The 12,708-nt window shown below is 43.8% G+C and overlaps 1 protein-coding gene across 2 annotated transcripts in view; it reads right to left on the reverse strand.

The window, feature by feature from the left end:
• The window catches only part of LOC126480753 (zinc finger and SCAN domain-containing protein 5B-like), a 67,897-nt gene extending 56,149 nt beyond the window's left edge, over positions 1–11,748 (reverse strand). Inside the window, exons 1-3 of one of the 2 annotated variants that reach the window (XM_050104036.1) lie at positions 11,357–11,748; positions 6,610–6,997; positions 2,280–2,508 (exon numbers count right to left, since the gene is read on the reverse strand). In XM_050104036.1, the coding sequence (XP_049959993.1) occupies positions 2,280–2,508; positions 6,610–6,997; positions 11,357–11,739 (1,000 nt within the window). In that variant the 5' untranslated portion in view covers positions 11,740–11,748. Of the gene's footprint in view, positions 1–2,279; positions 2,509–6,609; positions 7,055–11,356 lie in introns of both variants that reach the window. The other variant, XM_050104035.1, reaches the window with a different exon arrangement.
• Between the last annotated feature and the right edge of the window lie 960 nt (positions 11,749–12,708).

Consider the following 12,708-nt stretch of genomic DNA (forward strand, 5'->3'; position numbering starts at 1 on the left):
AAAAATGTCCAGTAAACATCGGCTCTGAAATGCATACCTTGTCAGCTAGGAGAATTTCGATCTTCGACACGGTGAAATACATTTCTTCTGCTGAAAGCTCTTTACTTTCCATGTTTTGCGAGGTGGTAGTATGTATCAAATCAAGAAAAAACTATCCAGCCTGCCTTAAGAGTTATCAGCACTTATTCATCTTCACTACTGTGAAGCACACCTTTCTAATGAACAAGTGTTCATAGGTATTTAGGTACGGTGTGAATTTTAGAGCTCATGTTTACTAGACTTTCAGTTTCGAATTATCTTTCCTGCCGTATCCCTGAACATTAACTATTCCTCTTGCGACACCTTGTGTACCCCTTGCCGCGTCACGTGTCCATAAAAAGGAACGAACGTGTGCTTGTGTGTGTGTGTGTGTGTGTGTGTGTGTGTGTGTGTGTGTGTTTGTTTTCCTGTATCTGTTTACGGGCCTATATAGAAAGTTGATTCAGAATGGGAACACGAAAAGACCGGCAGGTTCAGCAACACCAAAATTAGGGTATACAGCTTAGTCTAAAAGTATGATGGCAATAGTAACCGGGGTTGTTAGCTGCAGTAGATCTTTCGAAATGAAAAGGTTGCCATCAACTGAGAAATAGAGGAGTGATGACGATAGAAAATATTTTCGTTATAAGACTGTCTGTTATCACAAAGCATTTAATTAATTTCACTCACGCATTAAGTATGTAAGAATATTAAAATTGCATTCACGTATAAGGTACGAAATGATGAGGTACTAGAGAAAATTCTTGATATAAAGTTTCTGTGGTAAAGTGTTTGCAGAAGAAGTCCGATCTGGATAGGGTATATGCTGTGGCGCCTTCGAATAATTAAGTTAGTGCTGTACAGAGAAGTAAAAATGAAAAATTGTGGGACCAGACTAGAATATGCAAACGGATTATCGATGGCATTTGCTGCAGTAAGCAAGTGCAAATGATAATATTAGCGCATGGTGGAAAGAGTAGATGACTTAAGACAGAAAAAAGATAAAAAGTGCGTGCAGGGTGCGGCCCTTAAATCCGGACAAATTTCAATTCGAATTTGTCACCATGTCGTAGTTCTGCCGTAGGTGGCGATCGGCGTTCATGAAAGGATAGGCTTCTAGTAAACAGTCAGAACCTCAAAATGGCAGAGACGTTTCGGACAAGTGCGGAGCACAACCGAAGAGCTGCAATTATTGACAATCTTGGCGCTGGGCGTTCGCTCACTCAAATAGTTCTGTTCATCGAGTACCCGAGCTCAACTTTTTACCATATTGTGATCAAATATAATGCTTCAATGAAGTCTGGGGAAGATTACACTTAACCGGCGAGGAAACGTCATTGGAAGAAACGCTTGTCAAGAACTGCGGCAGTCACTGAAAAAGCTCAGGCACTGATTTCGGTGGACCCGGGGCAATCGCTGAGGAAATTGGCGCCAGTCTTGAATGTCAGCGAGTGGACAATGCGTCGAATAGCAGAGGAGGACCTCATATGAGCCCTTTAGTGTAAAACTGGCTCTCGGACAACGTTAACAAGTTCTGGTCAAAGGATTTCTGGCCCCCGAATAGCGCGGATTTGGACCTCCACGACTTCTACTCGTATGTCTGGAGCGTAGTCCAAAGAGTTACCAACAAGACGAGGCACCCTAATGTCGTATCTCTACGCATAGCATACGCGAATACGGACAGCGCTGTTTTGAAGAATGCGTGCGGTCGCTTTAGGAACAAGATCGGAAAAAACTGCTCCAGAACTGGCCATTAAGACCCAACGGTACCGACTGGCCGCCGTGTCAGCCTCAGCGTTACTGGATGCGGGTATGGAGGGGTGTGTGTGATCAATCAAGTAGCTCCTCAGTTTGCCTAACAGGGGCTGAATGCACGGCGCTCGCCAACAACGCTCGGCACACGGGATGGTCCTCCAGCCTCAAGTGCTAGGCCAGTCGGACAGCGCTTGACATCGGTGATCTGACCGGTGTTACCACTGCGGCAAGGCCAATGACTTTTAGAACAAGACCAGAGGCGGTCATTGCGGTTGAAGGGGTTTACTTTGAGTAACGTTAGCCTTGAAAGATGCCACTACTTACTTATAAAAGGGTTTCCATTTTTATTTGTGTTTTGTTTTAATAACTGTGTTTTTAAAGAAACGTTTCATTTGTCCTGATTTAAGCGCCACACCCTGTATGTTTGAACCACACGGTGAGAAAAAATAAGATAAACAGGTTGCATTTCTTTTACGTAGGAGGGTTTGTGAGCGATGTTCACCCACCTGTATGCGTCCGCTGGTGCGCCTTGAGGTGCGAGCTCTTGGTGTAGACCTTCTTGCAGCCGGTGAACTGGCACTTGTGTATCCGCCTCTTGGAGTCGGGCGACACGTCGTGCCGATGTCGCGTGGGCACGTGGGTGATGTGCGGTGCGTTTGGCGCCACGCTGGGTGGGAGGTGATGGTGGTGGTGGTGATGGTGATGCGCCGATGACGCTGACGCGCGGAACACCACCTGAATCACGTTTGTGCGTCTTTACCTACTGGAGAGAAGCAACACTCTGTGCGTGCTGCAATGAACTACTGGGCAGATAAAGCGCCACGACATCTAACGAATGTTACTCATTATTACTTAAACTTCCTAAAGCACAACTGTGGTCAGTAAATCTGAGATTAAAGTAAGATAAGGGGTTTCAGTTACTCATATTGTGAGGACAAACTGAAAACTTGTGACTTGGGGCGGAGACGAAATTCATATTATTGAAATTTTGCAATTCGTATGTTAGCCCAGTTAATCACTTTTTTTCATCTCGCCCTAATTAATCTCGATATGAGGTTAATGAAGAGTTTTATTCAAGTAGAAGACCTATACAGTATTTCGGAAGTAACAGTGACAACAATCGACGACGACAATCATTAAATTTAAATTAAGCCATCCATAGTACATGGAATCTGTCACAATGTCAGTTAGCAAGCTAACACTGATATTAACAATTCTGGAATGTCCCGTTTGTTGTGTGTGTAAAATTACTTGAGAAATAGGATGGTAGTGTCAACGGACAGAAAGTTGAATGCACTGCATAGAATGGAAAAAAGGAGAACTGTTGAAAAAGCTTGTAGCTGAAATTGATTGGAAGGGACATTTCTAACAACAATAAGTAAGGAGTGGATGGTCGAACGGTTGAACCTGTTCTATGCAACGAAAAGAACTACAAATTTTAAATGCTGACCCCGGAAGAAGACTTATAGCTGTAGAAATGGATTATTTACGTATATATACACATATTTGTAAATAATGACGAATGAGACAATGATGTACAGAATTGAAAGAACCTTATGAAAGTGGTATGGGTGTAGGTTGAGAACGCCAAATCATCGGGAAATAAAGAAAATTTTTGGATGGAAACAACCTGGCAGACATAAGTGCGTCAGACCACAATGTCCTTGGCTGACCACATCATCAAAGCAATGGAGAATCACGGAGTACACAAGGAGGATGTCCGGAAAAGCGAGACTTGGCAGTAGAAAATATGGATTGAGGAAAATGATGATATTAGTGTACCTTTGTATTAATCTTGTAATAATAATAATAATAATAATAATAATAATAATAATGGCAGAAACAAATAGAAATTCTTAAAGAAACAGCAGAAAGAGTAAGTCTCCAAATCTCATTTGAAAAAACACAGTATATGACTAGCAACAAACTGGCACCCAAACTTTTGGAAACTAAGTATGGAAAAATCAAAAGAGTTTCGCAATTCAAATATTTAGGTGAAACAATCTCAGAGACTGGTCTAGAAAAAATTGGAAATGAAATTCGTTGTCAAAAGATGGAGACAGCTTTTAGACTTACAAAAGACATCTACAACAAAAAATGTCTCTCGAGGTACTCTAAATTGAGACATTACAACACGGTCATAAAACCAGAGTGCCTTTATGGGGCTGAAACGCTAATTTTAAACAGAAAAAAGGACATTCAAGAAATCCAAAAAAGAGAAAGAAAAGTAATCAGAAAAATTCTAGGTCCAAAATATACTGAAGAAGGAACATACAGGCTAAGAGCAAATAGTGAAATTCAACAATACACCAGCATATATTCGGATATGAAAAAACGCAGATTAAAATTTTATGGGCATATTAAAAGAATGGATGCTACCAGACTAACTAAACAAGTAGTGGAATTCTACGAAAATCGAAGTAAAGCTAAATTTGAGACAATAAAATGGATTGCTGCTATAAAAGAGGACATGAAAGAGGCAGATATAAAACAAGATGAAATTCAAGACAGAAAATTATTTGGGCAAAAAATTCATGACTGGGTAGTTGGTCAAGCTGAAAAACCAAAGAAAACTGGAACCACATGGTCTGATGAAAGGAAAAGAGCTCATTCCGAGAGAATGAAAACAATTTGGGCAGAGAGAAAGGCTAAAAGAAAATAACTGAATGCCCCGTGATTGTACTTCGCGTGGTCCAGTAGGGCCCAAACGTGAATAATAATAATAATGGCAGTAGTAGTAGTGGTAACTCGAACGGGGTCAGATTGAAAGAATAAACGGCATCATTCTGATGATTTCTTATGGTAAACTTATCACTGTTTCTTCGTCTGCAGACAATGACGGTATGAGGATATTATGACACGTGCGGGAGCAAGAAAGCAGCTGGACAAAATTATGGTTTATTTACAACGCAAGAGGGAGGTGCCTTCGGCTGAACTTATGCTGAAGAAACACCTAAGTGATCGTGCAGTATATAGAACACGAATCTGACTCAAAGCATCATTTCAGCACATAAAGCACTGTTAGTTTCGAATATATCGTGAAACTTAATGTCAAAGTAATGTACAATTTGCGTGAAAATAAATTTAAAATTGCTGTTTATAGAATTTAACCTATCTCATTCTATTGTTTTAATCTCTGGATTAACCGAATTTTGAAGAATCCGGATGACCTACGATACGACCTAGACACGATAAACGAGGTTTAGCTATACATATTGCACAATAAATAAAATCAGATACGAAGTTCATATACAGATTTGTTCTGTTGTGCAGCTTTTGAAAGTTGCAGTTGTGAGTCTTTTATTCAAGTGGATGCACTAGAACACCTTTTCAATAAAAATTTTCTGGGTGTGTGATCAAGTCTTGATTTGGTAAAATAAGCGACATTTCGGCTACTCATGTGGGCAGTCTCTTATCAGTGTATATGCTGAACATTGGTAGTTTCATCACATATCACAGGGTCATATTACCAGAAGAATTTTATTGAAATCGACTCTAGCCATGAAAGCCTATGCCCATGTGTTGATTAATATGTTTAAGATATCTATCCCTTCACTTTTAGGAGTCCAGAAATAGGTGCCTGAATTCAAATACCTTAAAGATGATCCACTTAAGCGTTATCCCATCGTTGCAACTATATGTGAAACACAGAGGAATCATATAATCCAATATTCCACGATCAGTGATTACAAGAGCATGAAATGGCAATGCAGTAGGCATATGGGTTGGATCATTTTACACGAGACTTATTAAGCAGAAAGTTTCGTACCTTTTAGACTGTTGAGCAACAGTGAACGCGGAACGAAATTCTCTGCAGTGTTTGGACCATTTTTAAAAGTAGTCCAACAGATTTTGTGCCACATTTTGATATCACGTATGAGACGTGTAGTCACCTCCTCTTCGCACCAGTAAATTCCTCAGAAATACAATTAATCATCTTATTTCCCCTGAATTGTGTCAAAATGACTTCAGGAACACTACTAAATTGGATGTTTGTGCCTGCTCATTGAAGGTGGATAGCATATGCACAGAAGATAACAACAATACTGGAATACATCTGCTCACTGGAGGTATAGTAGGTTGGTTGGTTTGTGGGTTACATGAGGAAGAGGCAATCAAAATAATGGAATGCACCTGCCCATTGGAGATAGATCGTATGTGAGGAAAATCTAATTCTAATATTGGACTCTATTTGCTATATTATCGGTGGGTCTGGTGTCAGGAAGAGCTAATTACAACAGTGAAGTGGATATGCTCACTGGAGGTACAGTACATTGGGAAGCAGTAATCACAGCACTGAAATGAGGTGTGTAGTAAATGAGGAAGAGCTGATCACAGTGTTGAAATGTACCAGCTTGGTAGAGGTGGCTGGTATGATTGGAAGAACTAATCGCACAAATATATATCTTGCCCACTGGAGGTAGGTCGTAAGTCTTGGAGACTTAACCACAATATTGGAACACACCTGCCTTTTGGAGAAGCGTGGAATATTAGGAAGATCCAGTCACAATGTTTGGACATATCACATCTCGTGTTGGGTGTTACTTCAAGAAGAGCCATTAATAATAGTGGACCAGACATGAGCATTGGAGGTGGAAGGTATATCAGAAGAAGCTAATCACATTATTGAACTGACGCTGTCGTACTGAAGGTGAGGACTGTAGAGGAAGACCTAAAAACCCATCTATCAGTTCAAGGTACAAGGTATACCTCGAACTGCTAATCACATAATTGGAACGCAACTGCCTGTTGGAGGAGGGTGGTGGCAGAGGAAGAGCTAATGATGCACCTGACCGTTGGGGATGGGTGGTATTAGAGGAAGGATTAGTAGCTCACCTGTCCGTTGGAGGTGCTGCCGGCGCTGGAAGAGGAGCTGGAGTTGCTGGAGGAGTTGCCGCGGCCGGACTCGGGGCTGGACGGCGGCGTGAGCAGCGGCTGCACCACCTCGTACAGCAGGTCCTCGTCGTCGTCGAGCGCGTCCGGGTCCAGGTCGCCGTCCGCGTCGCCGTCGCCGTCGACGTCCGCGTCGGCGGGGTCTCCGCGCTGGCCCTGGCGCACCAGCAGCATGGCGGCGCGGCACGCGAGCCGCCCGCCCGCCGGCAGCTCCTGCCACGACAGCTCCGCCTCATCGTCGTCCACCTCGTCCAGGTCCTCCTCGACGTCCACGTCCACGTCCACGTCCACGTCCAGCTCGTCCAGCGCCTCCTCGTCCTCGGACAGCGACCTGCCACGCGCACCACGGCGGTCAGCCCACAGCATCAGAGGAAACTGCCGTCTCGATCTGTGTCCATCACAAAACTTCCCGCTCACCTCAACTGCAGTACAAGAGGCACAACAATAAATTGGGTTGTTAGTCATCAAATTGTTTCCGAGCTCGAACTGAGTGAAATAACCTTAACCGCACCGTACTTCAGGCCAGTGTTCTAGAATCACGTCTGTTATTTTACACTACGCCAGGCATAAGAACAGTTTAAGTTATTCATCTCTCGAGACTCGGTTTGTTAGTGTTGCTACGATAAACGCCATGTGGTACCCACCGACAGCTTTGTTTTCATGGTTAACATTATACGTAATTTTTTTTATCTTGTAACATAATTAATTTTTGCTGCAAGCTACTTCATAATGTTGTTTTATCTCCATACATAGTACGGTGCATTTCGAGAATTTCTTCTCATTTTCGTCTAGTTGTGTTTCGTTTGCGACGGAGATGCTGATTTTTCTTTTTCTTTTTTTTTGTTGCAAAGCGAAAAACAATTAATTATGTAAGTCTTGAACTAAGCTGTATTTACTTACCGCAGAGAAAAACATGTCTTATATAGAAAGTAAATACTACCACATTTTAAATGCAGACTTACATTTTTACAAACTTTTTCGCTCTTGCAGTCGAAAACGACGAAGAGAAATGTAAAATTCAGCGTCACTCATACAATATTGTGTAAGAATGGGCACCCTACACCACCCGTCGTAATGTGGTGTGGAGATAATAGACCTAAATTCTCGCACGATTTCGTCACACTCCGGAAGACTGTTTGTTGTTGCGATTTCCAATTCAGTGATTAGTCTGATGCAGCTCTCCACTCCTCTCTATCTTGTGCAAGCCCCTTCATCTCGGAATAGCTGCTGCAGCCGATATCAACTTGAACTTGTTTATTTTATTCAAGCCTTGGCCTCCTCCTACAAATTTGACCTTCGACACTCCCCTTCCTCAGCAAACTGACGATTCCTCGGGTTACGTACTGTCATCTTATCCCATCTTTTAATCTAGCTGTACAATCAATTTCTTTTTTTTTTCCTTACTCAACTGAATAGCTACGCCATCTATGCACCCAGTCTTCAAAATTCTTCTGTAGGACGGATTTCAACAGTTTTTATTCTCTTCTTGCCTGAACTGATTATTGTCCACGTGTCACTTCCACGCAGGGCTACACTCCAGATTCTATCAGAAAACAACTTTCTCAAACGTACATTTTATATTGGGTGTTAACAAATTCAGAAATGTCTCTCCTTGTTAATGCTAGCCTGCAATTTAAATCCATTCTGTTTCCGCCATCACCAGTTGTTTTACTCCCCAAACAGCAAAACTCATCTCCTACTTTCAGCGTCACGTATCCTCATGTAATTCCAGTATACAGTGTGTTTCAAAATTACACTGAAAAACTTCGAGGGGATGGAGAAGGTGTCTTGAGAAATAATAGGAACCCGCGTCGGCGCTACAGTGTGTCGAAATTTTATGCGTATATGTATATACAGGGTGATTCAGAGATGGTTACAAACTTTCAGGGATGATGGAGAAGGATAAATGTATCAATCAAAGATAAGGGACCCTGGTCCGGAAACGAACGAGTCGAAAGTTATAAGCGAAAAACTTTCTGGTACCTCGAATGGTGGAATACATGGACGGGAAAAGTATACGTTAAGAGCTATAAGCATTTTTTCAATAGAGGAGATGTGTTTCATGCTAGTGATCAACAAGTAGTGCTCATAGCTCCTCAGCTATGCATTTAGAACCCATGTTTACTGGAAATATTTTTCTTGTTTTGTTCGATACTACCACTTCTGAAAGTTACCTACCCTACAATGTTAGCAATAACAGTACCGACACTTGTATTTCACTGGCCAGAAGTATCAGAACTGTTTTCGTTTATAACTTGCGACTCGTTGGTATCCGGCACAGGGACTCACACCTCTAATTGATACATTTATCTTTCTCCATCATCCTAGAAAATTCGTATCATCATCACGGAATCACCCCCTATATACATACATTTACAGGCGCCGGAGTCTATAATTTTAGTGCTCATTAGTGTCATTGGATGACATTTCTGGACACAGGTTCCTATGCTCATTTTGTGCCTCAAGACATCCCTCGAAGTTCGTACGTGTAATTTTGAAACACCCTGTATATTTGTAAAACGTACTCTGAAGCTGTAATGTATTTGAAGAAATTCCTGTCACCACCAGAAGCTGCTTGTAGTGAATACTGCTTTACTCACGACTAGTCATTTTTCCACACCACATGACAACAAGGATCTATCAAAGCTGTACGAGCTTCGTCAATAGGTCTCAGGAGATGTCATACAGATGCGATAGACGTGTGTTTATTGGTGATGAGGAGAACATTTGATAGCAGTGGAGAAAGTTGTAATATAAATTTTCACCACTAACACAACTGTTAATTTGGATATGACTTTTTACGTGTTAACCTGTCTTATCAAGATCATCGCCATCAGCCAAACTAATCCTTCCTTGATGTGGCCCCTTTTAGTCGGCGTGCATCATAGGATTCCAGCAGATTCTTCCAGTTGACAACTGAATCTAGCTCTATATGTTCAGTCGCTGCCCCATCTTTCTGGTGACGTTCCCACGGTCTTTTTTGGCATAAATTGAGCTCAAGTCTAGCATCTGTTTTGACCATCTGCCATCCCTTCTTCGCGCGACATGACCAGCCCACTACCTTCTCTAGATGTTTACACTTCCCGTTACGTCACAGAACTTTGTTGTACGTCTGATATCTACTGCTTTCTTTCGGTCTTTCTTTTTGTAGCAACATTTACCTTTGAAATCCTCGTTGAATTACTAAGAGTTTTCCAGCAATTGAACTCATTTAGTGTCCATGACTCACATCCATAACTTATTACTGGTACACATTAGACAGGAACTATTTTCTTCATCTCAGCCGATATCTTATACCTGAAAACTGAAGATTATCTTCCGTAACGTTGTGAGATTTATGTAATCCTGATTCATCAGTTTTAAAGTATCTACTGAGGTATATCATCATCATCTGAGGCAGTTCCTTTTTCTCATCTTGTCTATAGCACGTCCCACATCTGCGGGGAGAATTTCTGGGGTTTGGAAGACAGAAGCCCACCAAGATGTCTCTTATCAAACCATATTCGTAAGTCGACTTGGAAATGATTGTCAATAAAGCATTATTCACGAAAAGCAGCTTACGGTGGTAACATGAATTTCTGCTTATCTAATTCCGTCAGCATCGACTAACTCAATTCGATTTCATTACATTACCCTCGTTGTACGATAATCGAATTACATATGACGATGGAGTCACACTGAAGCGGCAAAGAAACTCGTATAGGCATGTGTGTTCAAATACAGAGATGTGCAAACAGGCAGAATACGACGCTGCGATCATCAACGCCTATATAAGACATCAAGCGTCTGGCGCAGTTGTTAGATCGGTTACTGCTGCTAAAACGGCAGGTTATCAAGGTTTAAGTGAGTTTGAACGTGGTGTTACAGTCGGCGCACGAGTGATGGGACGCAGCATCTCCGAAGTAGCGATGAAGTGGGGATCTTCCCGTACGACCATATCACGAGTGTATCGTGAACATGAAGAATCCGGTTAAACATCAAATATCCGATATCGGAGGGCCCGGAAAAAGATTCTGCAAGAACGGGACCAACGACGACTGAATGATATGGGAACCCTCATACGTCTAGATACGACATTGACAAGTGACACGTACATAAGCATCCATTCATGTCCATTGTGCATTCCGGCCAATTCCAGCAGGACAATGCGACACCTCACACGTCCAGAATTGCTATAGAGTGGCTCCAGGAACACTCTTCCGAGTTTAAACACTTCCGCTGGCCACCAAACTCCCCAGGCATGAACATTATTGAGCGTATCTGGGAAGCCTTGCAACGTGCTGTTCAAAAGAGATCTCCGCCCCAAGTACTCTTACGGATTTATGAACAGCCCTACAGGATTCACGGTGTCAATTTCCTCTGGTCGAATCCAGGCCACGTCGTGTTGCGGCAGTTCTGCGTGTTCGCGGGAGCCCTACACGATATGAGGCAAGTGTACCAGTTTCTTTGGCTCTTCAGTGTACATCGTGCAGTGTAGTAAATAGTAAAACAAACACTTTCGACTGAAAAAAATTGTTTATTATACTTCACGTGTTCTTTCATTTGTTTATTTTATTTTACGTGTCAACGTGAGTAGAAAGATACTTCTTCAAATGACACGCTGCTTAGTTGTGCGAGCTGTGAAGAGAAAACTAAGCCAATATCTGAATGATACTGTATCATAACTGTATCAGTTTGCACCGGTTCTCACCTGGCAGAGATATGTCCGACGTCGTCGTCGTGGTGCCGGCGGTGCTGCCGGGAGGTGGGCGTGCTGAGAGCGCTGGAGGCGATCGCAGCTCTGGAGGTGGTGGTGGGGGCGGTGGCGGTGGTGGTGTGGTGGAGGTGGTGCTTGGAGACGCCGGGCACGCTGGCGAAGGACGTGGCCGAGGGAACGGCCGGCAGCGGGCTGGCGGCCGGCGCCCTCCTGCTGACGGCGGCGGTGGCGGCGGCGGGGGCTGGGCTGGCTGTGGGCGCCGCCGGCTGCGGGGGCGGCGGGGGCGGCGCGGGGCTGCCGAGGGCCGCCTCCTGCTGCGCGGAGGGCGACGACCGCGGCCGCTGCGCGCGGGGCTCCTCCTTCAGGTAGCGCTCCATCTCGTAGCACGTCTGCAACGCCCAGAACGAACCCAGTCACAACACACCCCACACATTCTGATGGCACTCCCACCAGCGGTGGCAAACGACTCTGCTGGAAAAAATGCAACACCCTGAATGGCAAGGTCACCTTACTGACAGGTGAGGTGACAGGTAATTTGTCATTGTGGGAGTATTTGCACTCCGTCTTCAGGCCACAAATGGCCCATCGGGACCATCCGACCGCCGTGTCATCCTCAGCCAAGGATACGGATAGGAGGGGCGTGTGGTCAGCACACCGCTCTCCCGGTCGTTACGATGGTATTCTTTGACCGGAGCCGCTACTATTCGGTCGAGTAGCTCCTCAATTGGCATCACTAGGCTGAGTGCACCACGAAAAATGGCAACAGCGCATGGCGGCCAGGATAGGCACCCGTCCAAGTGCCGGCTACGCTTAACTTCGGTGATCTGACGGGAACCGGTGTATCCGCTGCGGTAAGGCCGTTGCCCATTGTAGGAGTATATGAAAACAATTTCAGACCTGCTAAGTGAAAACAAGAGTGCAGGGAGAAATTTCACTAGAGATACAAGTGAAACATGTGTGCAAATACGTTTGGAATCTTTCAAGTACATGTAAAATATATCTCACATGTGCCAACGAGGGCAAATACACTGGAAAATAGCTCCTCGTAATCCCAGGATCAATTTCAGCCGAATTTGGTGCACACATTATTTACTTTCTGGAAAGAAATAATATGGGAGTAACAACCAGCAACCACCTAATAGGGTGAGGGTGATAACGTGGTGGGAGAAGGGGGTAGGAGGAGATGAACAGGGAGCAGGACGAGATGGACAGTAAGAAGGGTGGGGAAATGGACAGAAAGCGGAGATGGACAGAGAAGCGAAAGAGAAGGAGAGAGAGAGAGAGAGAGAGAGGGAGGGAGAGGGACAGCCGCAGGAGGAGCTTGACAGAGAAAGGTGGAAGAGCAG

Source organism: Schistocerca serialis, chromosome 5 (assembly GCF_023864345.2).
Source record: "Schistocerca serialis cubense isolate TAMUIC-IGC-003099 chromosome 5, iqSchSeri2.2, whole genome shotgun sequence".
In the NCBI taxonomy this organism is placed as follows: Eukaryota; Metazoa; Arthropoda; class Insecta; order Orthoptera; family Acrididae; genus Schistocerca; species Schistocerca serialis.